Source organism: Muscardinus avellanarius (genome assembly GCF_963383645.1).
Source record: "Muscardinus avellanarius genome assembly, chromosome: 6".
NCBI classification, from domain to species: domain Eukaryota; kingdom Metazoa; phylum Chordata; class Mammalia; order Rodentia; family Gliridae; genus Muscardinus; species Muscardinus avellanarius.
Window position 1 is genome coordinate 38,436,052 of NC_137791.1, and position 13,899 is coordinate 38,449,950.

Here is a 13,899-nt window from a genome sequence, read left to right on the forward strand (position 1 = left end):
CTGGACAACATTCGGAGCTTGCTGTGAGGCAAGGCCACTACTGAGGCCTCCATGGCCGGGATTGGAACCTGCAGAGGGGTTAGACCGATGCTGGGGCCAGCGAGGTCGACATTGGAGCCTGCCATGATGCAAGGCTTGTGCTAGGGCCTCCGAGGTCGGGTCCGGAACTTGCTGAGGGGTTAGGCCGGTGCTGGGGTCAGTGAGGCCGGCATCGGAGCCTGCCGTGAGGCAAGGCCAGTGTTGGGGCCCCCGAGGACGGGACCGGAGCCTGCTGAGGGGTTAGGCCAGTGCTGGGGCCAGCGAGGCTGGCATCAGAGCCTGCCATGAGGCAAGGCCGGCACTTGGGCCTCCTAGGCCAGGATAAGAGCCTGTCGAGGGGTTAGGTCAGTGCTGGGGCCAGCGAGGCCGGCATCGGAGCCTGCCGTGAGGCATGACCAGTGCTGGGGCCTTCGAGGCCGGGATCGGAGCCTGCCGAGGGGTTAGGCCGGTGCTGGGGCCAGTGAGGCCGGCATCGGAGCCTGCCGTGAGGCAAGGCCAGTGTTGGGGCCCCCGAGGACGGGACCGGAGCCTGCTGAGGGGTTAGGCCAGTGCTGGGGCCAGCGAGGCTGGCATCAGAGCCTGCCATGAGGCAAGGCCGGCACTTGGGCCTCCTAGGCCAGGATAAGAGCCTGTCGAGGGGTTAGGTCAGTGCTGGGGCCAGCGAGGCCGGCATCGGAGCCTGCCGTGAGGCATGACCAGTGCTGGGGCCTCCGAGGCCGGGATCGGAGCCTGCCGAGGGGTTAGGCTGGTGCTGGGGCCAGTGAGGCCGGCATCGGAGCCTGCCTTGAGGCAAGGCCGGTACTGGGGCCTCGAGGCCAGGATAAGAGCCTGCCGAGGGGTTAGGCCAGTGCTGGGGCCAGCGAGGCTGTCATCGGAGCCTGCCTTGAGGCATGACCAGTGCTGGGGCCTCCGAGGCCGGGATCGGAGCCTGCCAAGGGGTTAGGCCGGTGCTGGGGCCAGTGAGGCCGGCATCGGAGCCTGCCTTGAGGCAAGGCCGGTACTGGGGCCTCCGAGGCCGGGATCGGAGCCTGCCGAGGAGTTAGTCCGGTGCTGGAGCCAGTGAGGCCGGCATCAGAGCCTGCCTTGAGGCAAGGCCGGTACTGGAGCCTCGAGGCCAGGATAAGAGCCTGCCGAGGGGTTAGGCCGGTGCTGGGGCCAGCGAGGCCGGCATTGGAGCCTGCCGTGAGGCAAGGCCGGTACTGGGGCCTCTGAGGCCAGGATAAGAGCCTGCCGAGGGGTTAGGCCGGTGCTGGGGCCAGCGAGGCCGGCATCGGAGCCTGCCGTGAGGCATGACCAGTGTTGGGGCCTCCGAGGCCGGGATCGGAGCCTGCCGAGGGGTTAGGCTGGTGCTGGGGCCAGTGAGGCTGGCATCGGAGCCTGCCTTGAGGCAAGGCCGGTACTGGGGCCTCCAAATCCGTGATCGGAGCCTGCCAAGGGGTTAGGCCAGTGCTGGGGCCAGCGAGGCCGGCATCGGAGCCTGCTTTGAGGCAAGGCTGGTACTGGGGCCTCTGAGGCCAGGATAAGAGCCTGCCGAGGGGTTAGGCCGGTGCTGGGGCCAGCGAGGCCGGCATTGGAGCCTGCCATGAGGCTAGGCCGGTGCTGGGGCCTCCGAGGCCGGGATTGGAATCCTGCCAAGGGCTTAGACCGGTGCAGGGGCCAATGGCCAGCATCGGAGCCTGGCATGAGGCAAGTTCACTCCTGCGGCCTCCAAGGTCGGGACCAAAGCCAGCTTAGGGGTTAGACCGGTGCAGGGGCCAGCGAGACCAGAACTGGGGCCTCCCATGAGGCAAGGCCGCTGCTTGAGCCAGCGAGGTCTGGATCAGTCCACTGAGTAGCCAGGCCACTACTGGGACCATCAAGAGTGGGATTGGTACTTGCAATGCAGCATGCACAGAGAAATATTGCAGAAAATATAAATCAGACGCTTCTCTTAATCAGCAATAACTAGGAGGAAAAGGGCAACAGGAAGAGGTTGAGCTATAGAAAGGGCCCTATAGTGAAGCAACTAATGTGACCAATCAGAGGGTATGTAATACTGGAGGACGGAGCCTCTTTAAAACGCGGGAGGTACATAAACAAATGTATCAAAGTAAATCACCAAAGAAGCGTGGGATGGAGGGAGGGGGAGGGAATGGGATGGGGGCTGGATGAGGGCTAATTGGATGATGTGTGCTTGTATATCCTCTCAAGTCTTGTACTCCAATGTGATTGATATATGACTACAATGCACCAATTTAAAAAATAAATTAATTTAAAAAATAAATAAATATATAAATATATCATAGTTTCACCTAAAAAAAATAGAAAAAATATTCTCTGGTAAGAAAGAAAGTAAAAAGAAATATTGAAATGTTATCTTTAAGTCATCAAAAGCTTGGTATCAGACAAATGAAACTGTTATGTGAGATTATCATTTTTAATTTTGGATAAATTGCTAAAATACTAGATGTCAACCACTAAGCCAAGCATGGGAGGGAGGGATGGGGAGAGAATGGGGTAAGGATCGGGTGGGGGCTGACTGGGCGATGTGTGCATGTATGTCTACAAAAGTTTGTATCCCGCTATGATGTATGAATACAGTGCACCAATAAAAAAAATAACTAAAAAAAAAAATAAAAAAAATTAAAAAAAATAAAAATCCTAAGCTATTGAAAATAACTCAATATTTGCATTCAAGACAGACTCAGTAGTCACTGCTGCTATAATTTAGGAAATACAGTAATGTAATGTCACAGATAACATTTGTAAATTTATATTTTAGGAAAAAATATTCAATACCCTGTAAATATGTAACAATATGCTATTTCTAGTGATACCTATACTCGTTTTTCTAGCCTTGAATAGCAATGAATGCAGTTTTCGCTCAATAATTCTCTCAATGTAGTTGAAATTTCTATATAATGTAAAATTATAAATGTGCTTTAAAAATAATAAACTGATGTTTTAGTAAACCCAGCTGCTTTCAGGAATAAGCACATGTATTCTCTAAATCATCATACTAATTATTATTTTATAACATTTCCCACATGGTTATCTGTCATCTTCTATCATGACCTTTTTTGACCCCCCCTCCAACCTACACTACAGTACCTGGCATACTGTGGGTATTTAATAAATGCAGTTTCTATTAAGTAGTTTGTAGGGGCTTTTTCCTAGAGATTGCCTCGTTTCCTCTACTAAGCTATCTTGAATTTCAGTCTGTTTCACATGGCTTCATTGACATGTTTCACATGAGTTTGCCATGAAATATGCTTACATTGTGTGGCTTATTTTGGGTGTAAAGATACTCAGTGTCTTACCAAATACTTCCTAATCTGGCCCAAGAAGAAGTAATTCTGCCCAGAAATTGAACTTTTTTTGTGTATGTGGTACTGGGGGTGGAACTCAGGGAACTTCTACCTCTGGGCTACACTCCCAGACCTATTTTATATTTTGTTTGGAAACAGGGTCTCACTAAGTTGCTGAGAGTCCCACTAAGTAGCTGAGATTTGCTTCATATCTGCGCAATCCTCCTGTCTCAGCCTCCCCAGTACTGGGATTACAAATGACCTAGCTAGGAATGGAACTTTTTTGTTGGGCTAATTTCTAGAGAAGACATCTGGTGACCATAATGTCAAATTTATCATAACTTTTCTTTTTTTAAAGTCAGAACTACAAAGAAAATGTTTTGACTTAAGTGTGGCAGTCCCCTCTCTAGTTCTCACTAAATCTTTTTTTTTTTTTTTTTTTTTTTTTGGTGGTGGTACTGAGGTTCCTGGAAACCCTTCTACCTCCGGGTTACACTCCCCCCAGACCTATTTTTATACTTTTCTTAATTTGGAAACAGGGTCTCTTAAGCCAGCGAGGCTGGTTTAGAACCTGCGTGATCCTCCTGTCTCCGCCTCCCAAGCGCGGGGATTACAAGCGTGCGCCACCACGCCCAGCTGTTCTCACTAAATCTTGATGGGCCAATTCATATAAAAGAAAATGAGAGACTACATTTTCAAAATCACTGAAAGGATTTCAAACATTTTTATGGAATCTATACTTCTACTTTGAGAATTTCAATTATTGCCACTAGGATATTAGTTAAGGATTTTTTCCTTAACACCTGGCCTACACCTCTATGTGCAGTTTTTGTTTAGAATAAAGGAAATTAAGCTTGATTTAATAGTATTCTTTAGTCAAATTGAAAATGGCAACAAAATAGAAATTTTATTATTTATTCATTTATTTTGCAGTATTGGGGGTGGAACCCAGAGGCATTCTACTTCCAAGATATAACCCCAGTCCTATTTTTTACTCTTCATTTTGAAACAGGGTCTCACTGAGTTGCAAAGGGCCTCACTAAGTAGCTGAGGCTGACTGAGAACCTAATGCAAATTAATATTAAAGAGATTAGAAAACTCTTCATATAGTCTTATGCCAAGTTGAAAGGCCCACTTAGCATTTTCATTTGAAATTGGCAGGAAAATGAGAATGATGGCTATTGCATTTAACAAACTTGGCATCAACACTAGGTTCAATATCAGCCTTGTGAAATTTTTTTCACATGGTTGCCAGATGGTGAGAAAAAGTCCTTTACATTTTTGGGTTTTTTTTTTTTTGTTGTTGTTGTTGGTTTGGTTTGGTTTGGGGGGTTTTTTTGGTGGTACTGGGGTTCCTGGAAGCTACACTCCCAGACCTGTTTTATACTTTTTTGTTTTTGGAAACAGGGTCTCCTAAGCCAGCGCGCACGGCTGGCTTCGAACCTGCGCGATCCTCCTGTCTCCGCCTCCCAAGCGCGGGGATTACAAGCGTGCACCACCAGGCCCAGAAAGTCCTCTACATTTCTAAATTATTATTTTTATTTTTTAGCTTAGGTGATATAAATATTTATATTATTTGAAAAATGTTTTAAAGCAGATTTTAAATTATGCAAAGACAAAAATTAAATATATGTTGATATATTAAGGAAACTTGTTCATCAAATACCTGTAAATAATATTATTAAATTTGGTTTTTTAAAGCTGTTCTTAGTTTATATTCGAGGCTATTAAGGTAACATTGCATGTATCATCTTTGACTCATGGATTCTTAGAAACAATCTTAGAGGTCAGTTAAAGCTTCTTTTCCAACTCACTTCTATTTTTCAGAATCCTCGGTGGATTATAACCTTGCCTGTTTTATTATTTTTATTTTTATTTTGTTTCCTCCTTTGGAAATTCTTCTTTGCATTAAGTTGGAATCTGCTTTTTTGTAAATCACCCATTAGTACTAATTCTGTACTCTGGAACAGAACAGAGTTAATTTGGACCATTTACCAAGTTATAAAAGCTACACATCTGGAAATCAATCACTTCCTTGATCTCACTCCCTCTATATGCCCCTCACTGATGTGGTACGCTCAGTTTTAAATTCAAAGTCTACATTTGATCCACCCACTTTCCATTTTTACTGCCACTAATAGTAGTCCCAGCAACCTTCATATTTAACCTAGGATACTGTAAATAGCCTAAAAGGCTAACAATCTCTATGGCTCAGTCCCTCTCTCTCTACAGTCCTCTTTCTATACCAGTAATGTCTAATTTGGAATTCATACATCTTAGAGTAACACAAAGTAATTCATTAGGATGCAAGAAGAAATGTCAGAAATTTTACTCATGTGTTTATTTTAATATGATTTGCTTTAATATACTCATGGCTACAATGAATAATTATTTATTCATCACAGTGAGGCTCAAAGTGACACACACATACATGCACACAGCACTTGTACCCACATCCAGGTCCCACCCTGTTCACCCTCCCCTCTCCCTACACATGCTAGTGAGGCTGTGATTCCTTCATATATGGACATAGCGTTACTTGGACAGTTTCCTCCAACAAGACTCTCCTTTCCCCTCTCTCTCTCCCACAGTTCCTTTACACTCCTCTACTTGTCTCTCTCCTTATTTATCTGAAATCCCTTTTGTTTCCTATTTTCTCTCTATCTTCTATATATGAGAGAAAACATATGACCCTAAATGATCTCACTTTTTAAAAAATATTCTCTAGTTTTATTCATTTTTCTATATAGGACATAATTTTGTTCTTCTTTATGAATGAGTAAAATTCCATTGTGTTGACAGATATCATAACTTGGTTATTATGAACTGTATTGCTATATAAATGGATATGTATGTATTACAAGAGTATTCTGACTTTAATTCTTTTGGAAAGAGGAATGATATTGCTGGGTCATATTTTTTATATGATCTTTTCAAATTTCTATTTTGTGTTTGCTTTATAATGTTCACAAATTAGTACAGTAGTATGTAATTTGTACGTAAGCATATATACGTATATGCATATGATATTGACTATTCTACAGATACACTCTGATTATCGTACAATAGGATTATTACTTTTGAGAATTTTTACACTTCTTTTATATAAATGTATTTTCTTTTTAGCATCTTAGCTCTCACTTTTCTCTTTTGATTTTTGTTAATTTACACAGTCATATATAAGTAACAGGTAAACAATTGATTTTTTTGTAACTGAAATAGCTTCCACTTTTTTTCTGGTAACATTTTATATATTTTTAAGCAAACTCATATTTATAGAAAAATTGCAAGAACACCAAAATTGATATTTTTCTGAATCATTTTGAAAATTAATTGCCAACATGAGGCCCCATCTCTCACAATATTTATTTTTATTTTTATTTGTTTATCTATTTTTGCAGTACTGGAGATGAAACCCAGGGGCATTCTACCTCTGAGAGACACCCTTAGCTCTATTTTTTTTTTATTCTTTAATTTGAAACAGGGTCTCGGTTATAAAGGACCTCACTAAGTAGCTGAGATTGTCCCAAATGCTGGGATTACAAGCATACATCACCACACCCGGCTCACTCCCAATATTTAACTGTATATTTTCTACAAATAAAGATATTCTCCTAGGAAATTAGCATTGTTATTTTCATTTAATCTTGAGATTTCATTTATATTTTGCCAGTTCTGCAAATGTTTCCTTTATTGTAACCATTACAATTCAGAATTATATGTCTCATTTAATTATCATGCTTCCTTGGTTTCCTTCCAACTGGAAGAACTCCACAGACCTTACTTGAACTACATAACCTTTGTGATTAGATACAGGTTATACATCTTTGGCTGCAACATTACAGAAAAAAATGCTGTGTTTTCTCAGTGCATCCTATGTGGTACCATGAGCTACACAATTGATTTGTCCCATAACTGATGAAAACTGTGTGTGTGTGTGTGTGTGTGTGTGTGTGTGTGTGTGTGCTGCAAATTAATCCCAGAGGCATTCTACCTCTGAGCTACACCTCACCTTTTAATATTTTTATTTTGTTTTATTTTTTATTTTGTTTTATTATTTTATTTTATTTAATACCCTCTGGGAGGGTATTAAAAAATTGAACCCAGAAGCATTCTACCTCTGAACTACACCTCCAGCCCCTTTTTAATTGTGTGTGTGTGTGTGTGTGTGTTGCTGGGTATTTAACTCAGGGGCATTCTACCTTTGAGCTACACCTCCAGTGCCATTTTTTATTCTTTATTTTAAAACCGGGTCTCACTGAGTTGCAGAGGGCCTCACTAAGTAGCTGCGGCTGTCCGCGAACCGCGATCCCCAGGTCTCAGCCTCCCAAATGCTGGAATTACAAGCGTGCGCCACCACGCCCGGCTGTAAATATAATTTTCATCATCACTATTTAACAGATTGTTTCAAATTTGATTACTGAGGACCCCCTTTATTCAGGTTCATTGTATCCTTTTGAACTAGTCCCATAAATTCTTGAAACTTTCTGTATTTTCTATCTATATTTAATCTTTGTTTCAACAATCCTTCAGGTTATTTAGATTACTTTTAACCTTTATTCTACCACTTCTAATTATTCCAACATAATTCATCTCTTTTATTGCTATATTTAAGTCATAAATTATATTATTTAGTGAGTTGAGGCTAACCTACCTCTCAGGTGAGGGACCCTCAACCAAGTTATCAGTATTTGGTAGTAAACTTTGAACAACTGTCTGATTGGCCTTCAATCTAGTTGCTGTTGCCAAGTGAAAGTCCCTATCAAACATTCCACACTAGCAACCTTTTCTTTAGACTGATACCCTTTCCTTTCTGAAAAAATTATTTGTTAGCATCCTTAGTGGGGGGTAGAGACAAATAGAACCAGTGGCTTATTCTCCACATGGCTGGCAGGCACTTCCCCACCCCCATCTGACCCTAGGGTCCAGAGAAGTTGTACCTTTAAGTCACTCCCATTGCTAGGGCGTCTTTCCTTATGGCCTTCCAGGTGATATCACAGCTTTGGAGCGGGGAAATCAACTTAGTCCCTGCCCCACATTATGTATTCAGTAATGTTGCCAAACTGAGAAAATTAATAAATGTTTAAGATTGATGCAAACAAATTAATCCAAAGTTAAAATGGAACTAGCTGTTTAAATAGTTGTTTGTGTACCATGGAAGAATCTAAAAAAGAATAAAAATCTGGACCCAAAAAATACCCTCAGGACTCAAGCTATAAATTTCAGGAAGCTACTAAATTATTCTGAGTTTGGGGGATTACTTTGTTTTAGTTTGGTTTATAGAGACTTTTAAAAACAAGTAAATAAATTTCTTGTGTTGCATTAATTGGTATTAAAATATAAGGCTATCACTCTTTTCTCTAACACAGTTGATTCTCCATTATTTTAAAAACAAGAATCATGGGCAGATTTTTAGATGCTACATGATTCTTATGCTATTTACCTAATGCTTATCAAGAAAGACAAAAATAAGAAAGAAATCAGATGGAAAGAATAAGGAAGGGAAAAAAAGAGAAAGGAAGAAAGAACATAAATGAAGCTTTCTTGGTAAAACTTTTTTTTTGACTCTGCCTAATTTGATATTCTTGAAATGCTCATAAATCGTTCACTTAAAAATTTATTCTCAAAAATTTCTGTGATCAACATAAATTTCACTACCCAATTTGCAAAGTATTCTTCCTCCTCCTCTTACTCTTCCTCCTTCTCCTCCTTCTCCTCTTCTCTGTCTTCTTATTTTTCTTTTTCTTTTGACTGGAAAGTTAGAACGCATTGGCTTCTTAAGATTTCTGGCACCCTTCCTCTGCTCCTTGATTTTTCAGAAAGTGCTCTTATCAACTCTTGAGCACTGCATCCGTTTTAGTCCTGCTGTTCAGAAATCAGTATTGTTGCTTGGCAGGAAAGATTGAAGGAGCTGGAAAAATACCCAAACTTCTCTACCTCTCTATTTTTCCACATAAAACAAGCACAACAATATAATTTCCCAATATAGTAGTGAAGATTAAATACAACAGTGCATATGTAAGAAACCCTGTAAATTACAAAACTTTATGTAACATACAATTCTGCACTCTGAAGTAATCATAATAAAAGCTATGCTTTATTAAATGTATTCTCTAGCCTAGGCTCTGTTTTCTTCCAGCGCCTACAGCAAACCAATATGTCTTATGGCACCTATTTTACACATAAAGAAACTAAGGACCAGAGAGACTAAGTCACACACACATAAAAATCTGTACAAGCAATCCAAACCAAATCCATCTGACTCCAAAACCTTAACCCATGTCTGAAATTCAACTCCCAACTATCTCTCACGGGACTCAGGTCCTCAGATGCTTCCCTGAAAATCTCTCACCTGCTATGAGCTGGTACCAAACCTTCATGTTGGTGATTTTAAATTTTCCAATATGAAAACCATTTTACTTTCTAGAGAAGACAAGAACCATGTAGTTGATTAATAGCTCTGAATTCCCATTTATCAGCTAACACTACAGCATCTTCTGAAAGCAGAAAACCTCTTTTTTCTTTCTCTTTTTTTCAGCAAAAAGAAATTCTTAAACTTCAAATTTTCTTTGCCTTTGCTCCAAGATGAGAAAACAACCAAATTAATAAGAAAGGCTTGAATTGAATTGTTTAGCCTTTCAAGAAGCTGAATAGACATTCTGGTTAAGTACATTTTCTGCATGATATTTATTTAGTCAATAACTTCCCCTTGAATCCTTTCCAAAATACAGATTTCTCCCTTTTTCATTTTCTCTAAGTTTGCCTTGATAAGTGTTATCAATTTGTCATGTATAATATTAATAGTTTCACAAGAGAATTTTTGTGGAATGAAGGATTAAACCCAGAGGCATTCTACCTCCAAGTTATACCCCCAGCCCTATTTTTTATTTTTATTTATTTATTTTGTGTGTGTGTGTGTGTGTGTGTGTGTGTGTGTGTGTGTGTGTATTACTGGGGATGGAACCCAGGAGAATTCTACCTCCAAGCTACACCCCCAACACTAAAATTTTTTTTATTCTTTATTTTGAAACAGGGTCTCACTGAGTTGCAAAGGACCTCACTAAGGAGCTGTAGCTGGCCATGAACCATGATTCTCCTGTTTCAGCCTCCCAAATGCTAAGACTACAAGCATGTACCACCACGCCCAGCTTAGTCTTAATTTTAAAAGAGTGTCTCACTAAGTGGTGGAGGGCCTCACTAAGTAGCTGAGGCTGGCTGTGAACCTGTGATACTCCTGTCTCAGCCTCCCAAATATAGGATTACAAGTGTTCACCACTACACCAGGCTTACAAGAGAATCTTTTGAATCCTAAACTGAGTCAAAAATTATCAAGGATAATAACAAAGCCTTCTGAATTTGGTGCCTAATGAGGCTTATGAAAAGTCTTATTTATTTGGGGGTTTATAGCATTTCAAATTACCACAACTGTAGTTATTGTGAAATTCTGACAGCTAGTGGTCAGTAGAATAGACAAGGTGCATAGAGCTTTGCATCAGTGACCAACTATTACCACAACTCCCACAAAACCATCAGGGTATCTGTAGTTCACACTCCCAACACACTCACGATTGCATTTTACTATCAGTTGAAGATTTAAAAATAAATTGAACTATTCACCACGGTGTCTGTGTGTGTGTATGGTTGGATGTATCATGTTGGCACTTTAGGATAAAACATTGTAAGAAAGTTTTGCTTTGTTTTATTTTTTTACTGGTGCATTGCAATTACACATCATTGTAAGGTTCAGAGTAATACAAACATACATGCACACAGCACTTTATGTGTTTCCCTCTGGATCCTGCTCCACTCACCTTCCCTCCCCATACTTGGTGAGGTGAGTGTTGATACTGTTGTAAATGGACATGGCATTACTTGACCTGTTTCCTCCATCAGGACTCCTTCTTTCCTCTCCACCTTCTTCCCCATCCCCTTCTGCTCTTCTGTTTGTCTCCTTATTTATCCAAAGTCCCTTTCATTTCCTATTTTCTCTCTAGTTTCTACATATGAGAGAAAACATATAACCCCTGACTTTCCGAGACTGGCTGATCTTACAGCCAATATTAGTACAACATTCACTGGTTACATCTATTTTTTTGCAAATGACATAATTTTGTTCTTTATGGCTAAGTAAAATTGTGTGTATGTACAACATTTTATTTGTCCATACATCTGTTGACAGACACCTAGGTTGGTCCCATAACTTAGCTATTGTGAATTGTGCTGCCCCATTTCTGTATATTATTTCTCTTGTTAGTTTTTATCATTTAATTAAAGACTAAAATTTATATTAATTAGTTCTGTATAAGAACTTTAAAAAGACTGAAGAAATCTCAGTTCCAAAAGTACTTTTAGATTCAAGTGCATTTTGAATGTTAAATATGAAGCTAATTAAAGTAAAACTTTAGATTCAATAGGAGAAGTGCTGAATTGGTCATACATTACTTGGAGTAAAGTTTATCTTTGAAAAATATTGTTTAATTTTGGAATAGTTGTTTTATGTGAATATCTCTTTTATCTTGTTCTGACAAAACTCTTCTCTTTTTTCCTCAAGGTATCAGATACACACAGGCCTTCAGCATTCTATCATAAGACCTACTCAACCCAACTGCTTACCTCTGGACAATGCAACCTTACCTCAGAAGCTGAAGGAGGTTGGATATTCAACACATATGGTTGGAAAATGGCACTTGGGTTTTTACAGAAAAGAATGCATGCCCACCAAGAGAGGATTTGATACCTTTTTTGGTTCCCTCTTGGGGAGTGGTGATTACTATACACATTACAAATGTGACAGTCCTGGGATGTGTGGCTATGACTTGTATGAAAACGACAATGCTGCCTGGGACTATGACAGTGGCATATACTCCACACAGATGTACACGCAAAGGGTGCAGCAAATCTTAGCTTCTCATAACCCCATAAGGCCTATATTTCTATACATCGCCTACCAAGCTGTCCACTCACCACTGCAAGCACCTGGCAGGTATTTTGAACACTACCGATCCATTATCAACATAAATAGGCGGAGGTATGCTGCCATGCTTTCTTGCTTAGATGAAGCGATCAACAACGTGACCTTGGCTCTAAAGACTTATGGTTTCTATAACAACAGCATTATCATTTACTCTTCAGATAATGGTGGCCAGCCCATGGCTGGAGGAAGTAACTGGCCTCTCAGAGGTAGCAAAGGGACATATTGGGAAGGGGGGATCCGGGCCGTTGGCTTTGTGCACAGCCCACTTCTGAAAAACAAGGGCACAGTATGTAAGGAACTTGTGCACATCACTGACTGGTACCCCACCCTGATTGCCCTGGCTGAAGGACAGATTGAGGAAGACATTCAACTAGATGGTTATGACATCTGGGAGACCATAAGTGAAGGTCTTCGTTCACCCCGAGTGGACATTTTGCACAACATTGACCCCATTTACACGAAGGCAAAAAATGGCTCGTGGGCAGCAGGCTATGGGATCTGGAATACAGCCATTCAGTCAGCCATCAGGGTGCAGCACTGGAAACTGCTCACTGGAAATCCTGGCTACAGTGATTGGGTTCCCCCTCAGTCTTTCAGCAACCTGGGGCCAAACCGGTGGCACAATGAACGGATCACACTGTCAACTGGCAAAAGCATCTGGCTTTTCAACATCACAGCTGACCCATACGAGAGGGTGGACTTATCCAGCAGGTATCCTGGAATTGTGAAGAAGCTCCTCCGGAGGCTCTCGCAGTTCAACAAGACCGCAGTGCCCGTCAGGTACCCACCCAAGGACCCCAGGAGTAACCCTCGGCTCAATGGAGGCGTCTGGGGACCATGGTATAAAGAGGAACACAAGAAGAAGAAGGCCAGAAAAAACAAAGCTGAGGAAAAGAAAAGGAAAAGTAAGACAAAGAAGAAAAAACAGCCCAAAGCATGCTCATCTCCAAATTGCCTTTCAGGTGTTACTCGTGGTTAAGGACAAGTTTTTTTCAGCTTGGTTCAACTTTATTCTTCCTCATTCACCTGTTGGCTAGCTAAGCTAGCAAATTTGACTCAGAAATATCACCGCCGTCAGTGTCGGGCTCGCTTTCATGTTGTGCCATTGCAGGAACTTCTGCCACCCGCTGCCACACGGCAAACTGTCCTGCTGCTTCTGAGAGGCACACTTGAAGGAGAAAGGAGGTGTTTATTTCTCTTCATCCTTTATAAAAGGTAGTCAGTCGTGAGTCCAACTGCTGTGCTTCAATCACTTGATTAAAAAACTGTGTTTTAAATTATGAAAGTAGACTTGGGCTTGCGATCAACCTGCATGCTCTTATAATGGAAATTACAGGATAGCATGATTAAAAACGACTTTCAATATAGCCACAGGTTGTGTCACCGCAAAGGCCTTGAACAAAATATATTTTCTTCATGAGTGTTTCTATCTCTATCATATGACACATGGGTTTTTTAATTAATTCTGTTTCATATATCATTCCTTTCCTTTGAAAATAAGCTGTTTTTCTCACATGTGAACAGCTTGCACCTCAATTTATCATGTACAAGGGAATGGCAAAAAGAATGTTTAAGCACACTGCCAAAAATGAATGTAAC

At 41.2% G+C, this 13,899-nt stretch overlaps 1 protein-coding gene across 1 annotated transcript in view; it reads left to right on the forward strand.

Annotated features, from left to right (window-relative positions):
* The window catches only part of ARSJ (arylsulfatase family member J), a gene marked incomplete at both ends in the record, with an annotated part of 97,948 nt that extends 84,669 nt beyond the window's left edge, over window positions 1-13,279 (forward strand). The window contains one exon of the mRNA XM_080697630.1: window positions 11,878-13,279. Within this exon, the coding sequence (XP_080553756.1) occupies window positions 11,878-13,279 (1,402 nt within the window). The remainder of the gene's footprint in view (window positions 1-11,877) is intronic.
* Between the last annotated feature and the right edge of the window lie 620 nt (window positions 13,280-13,899).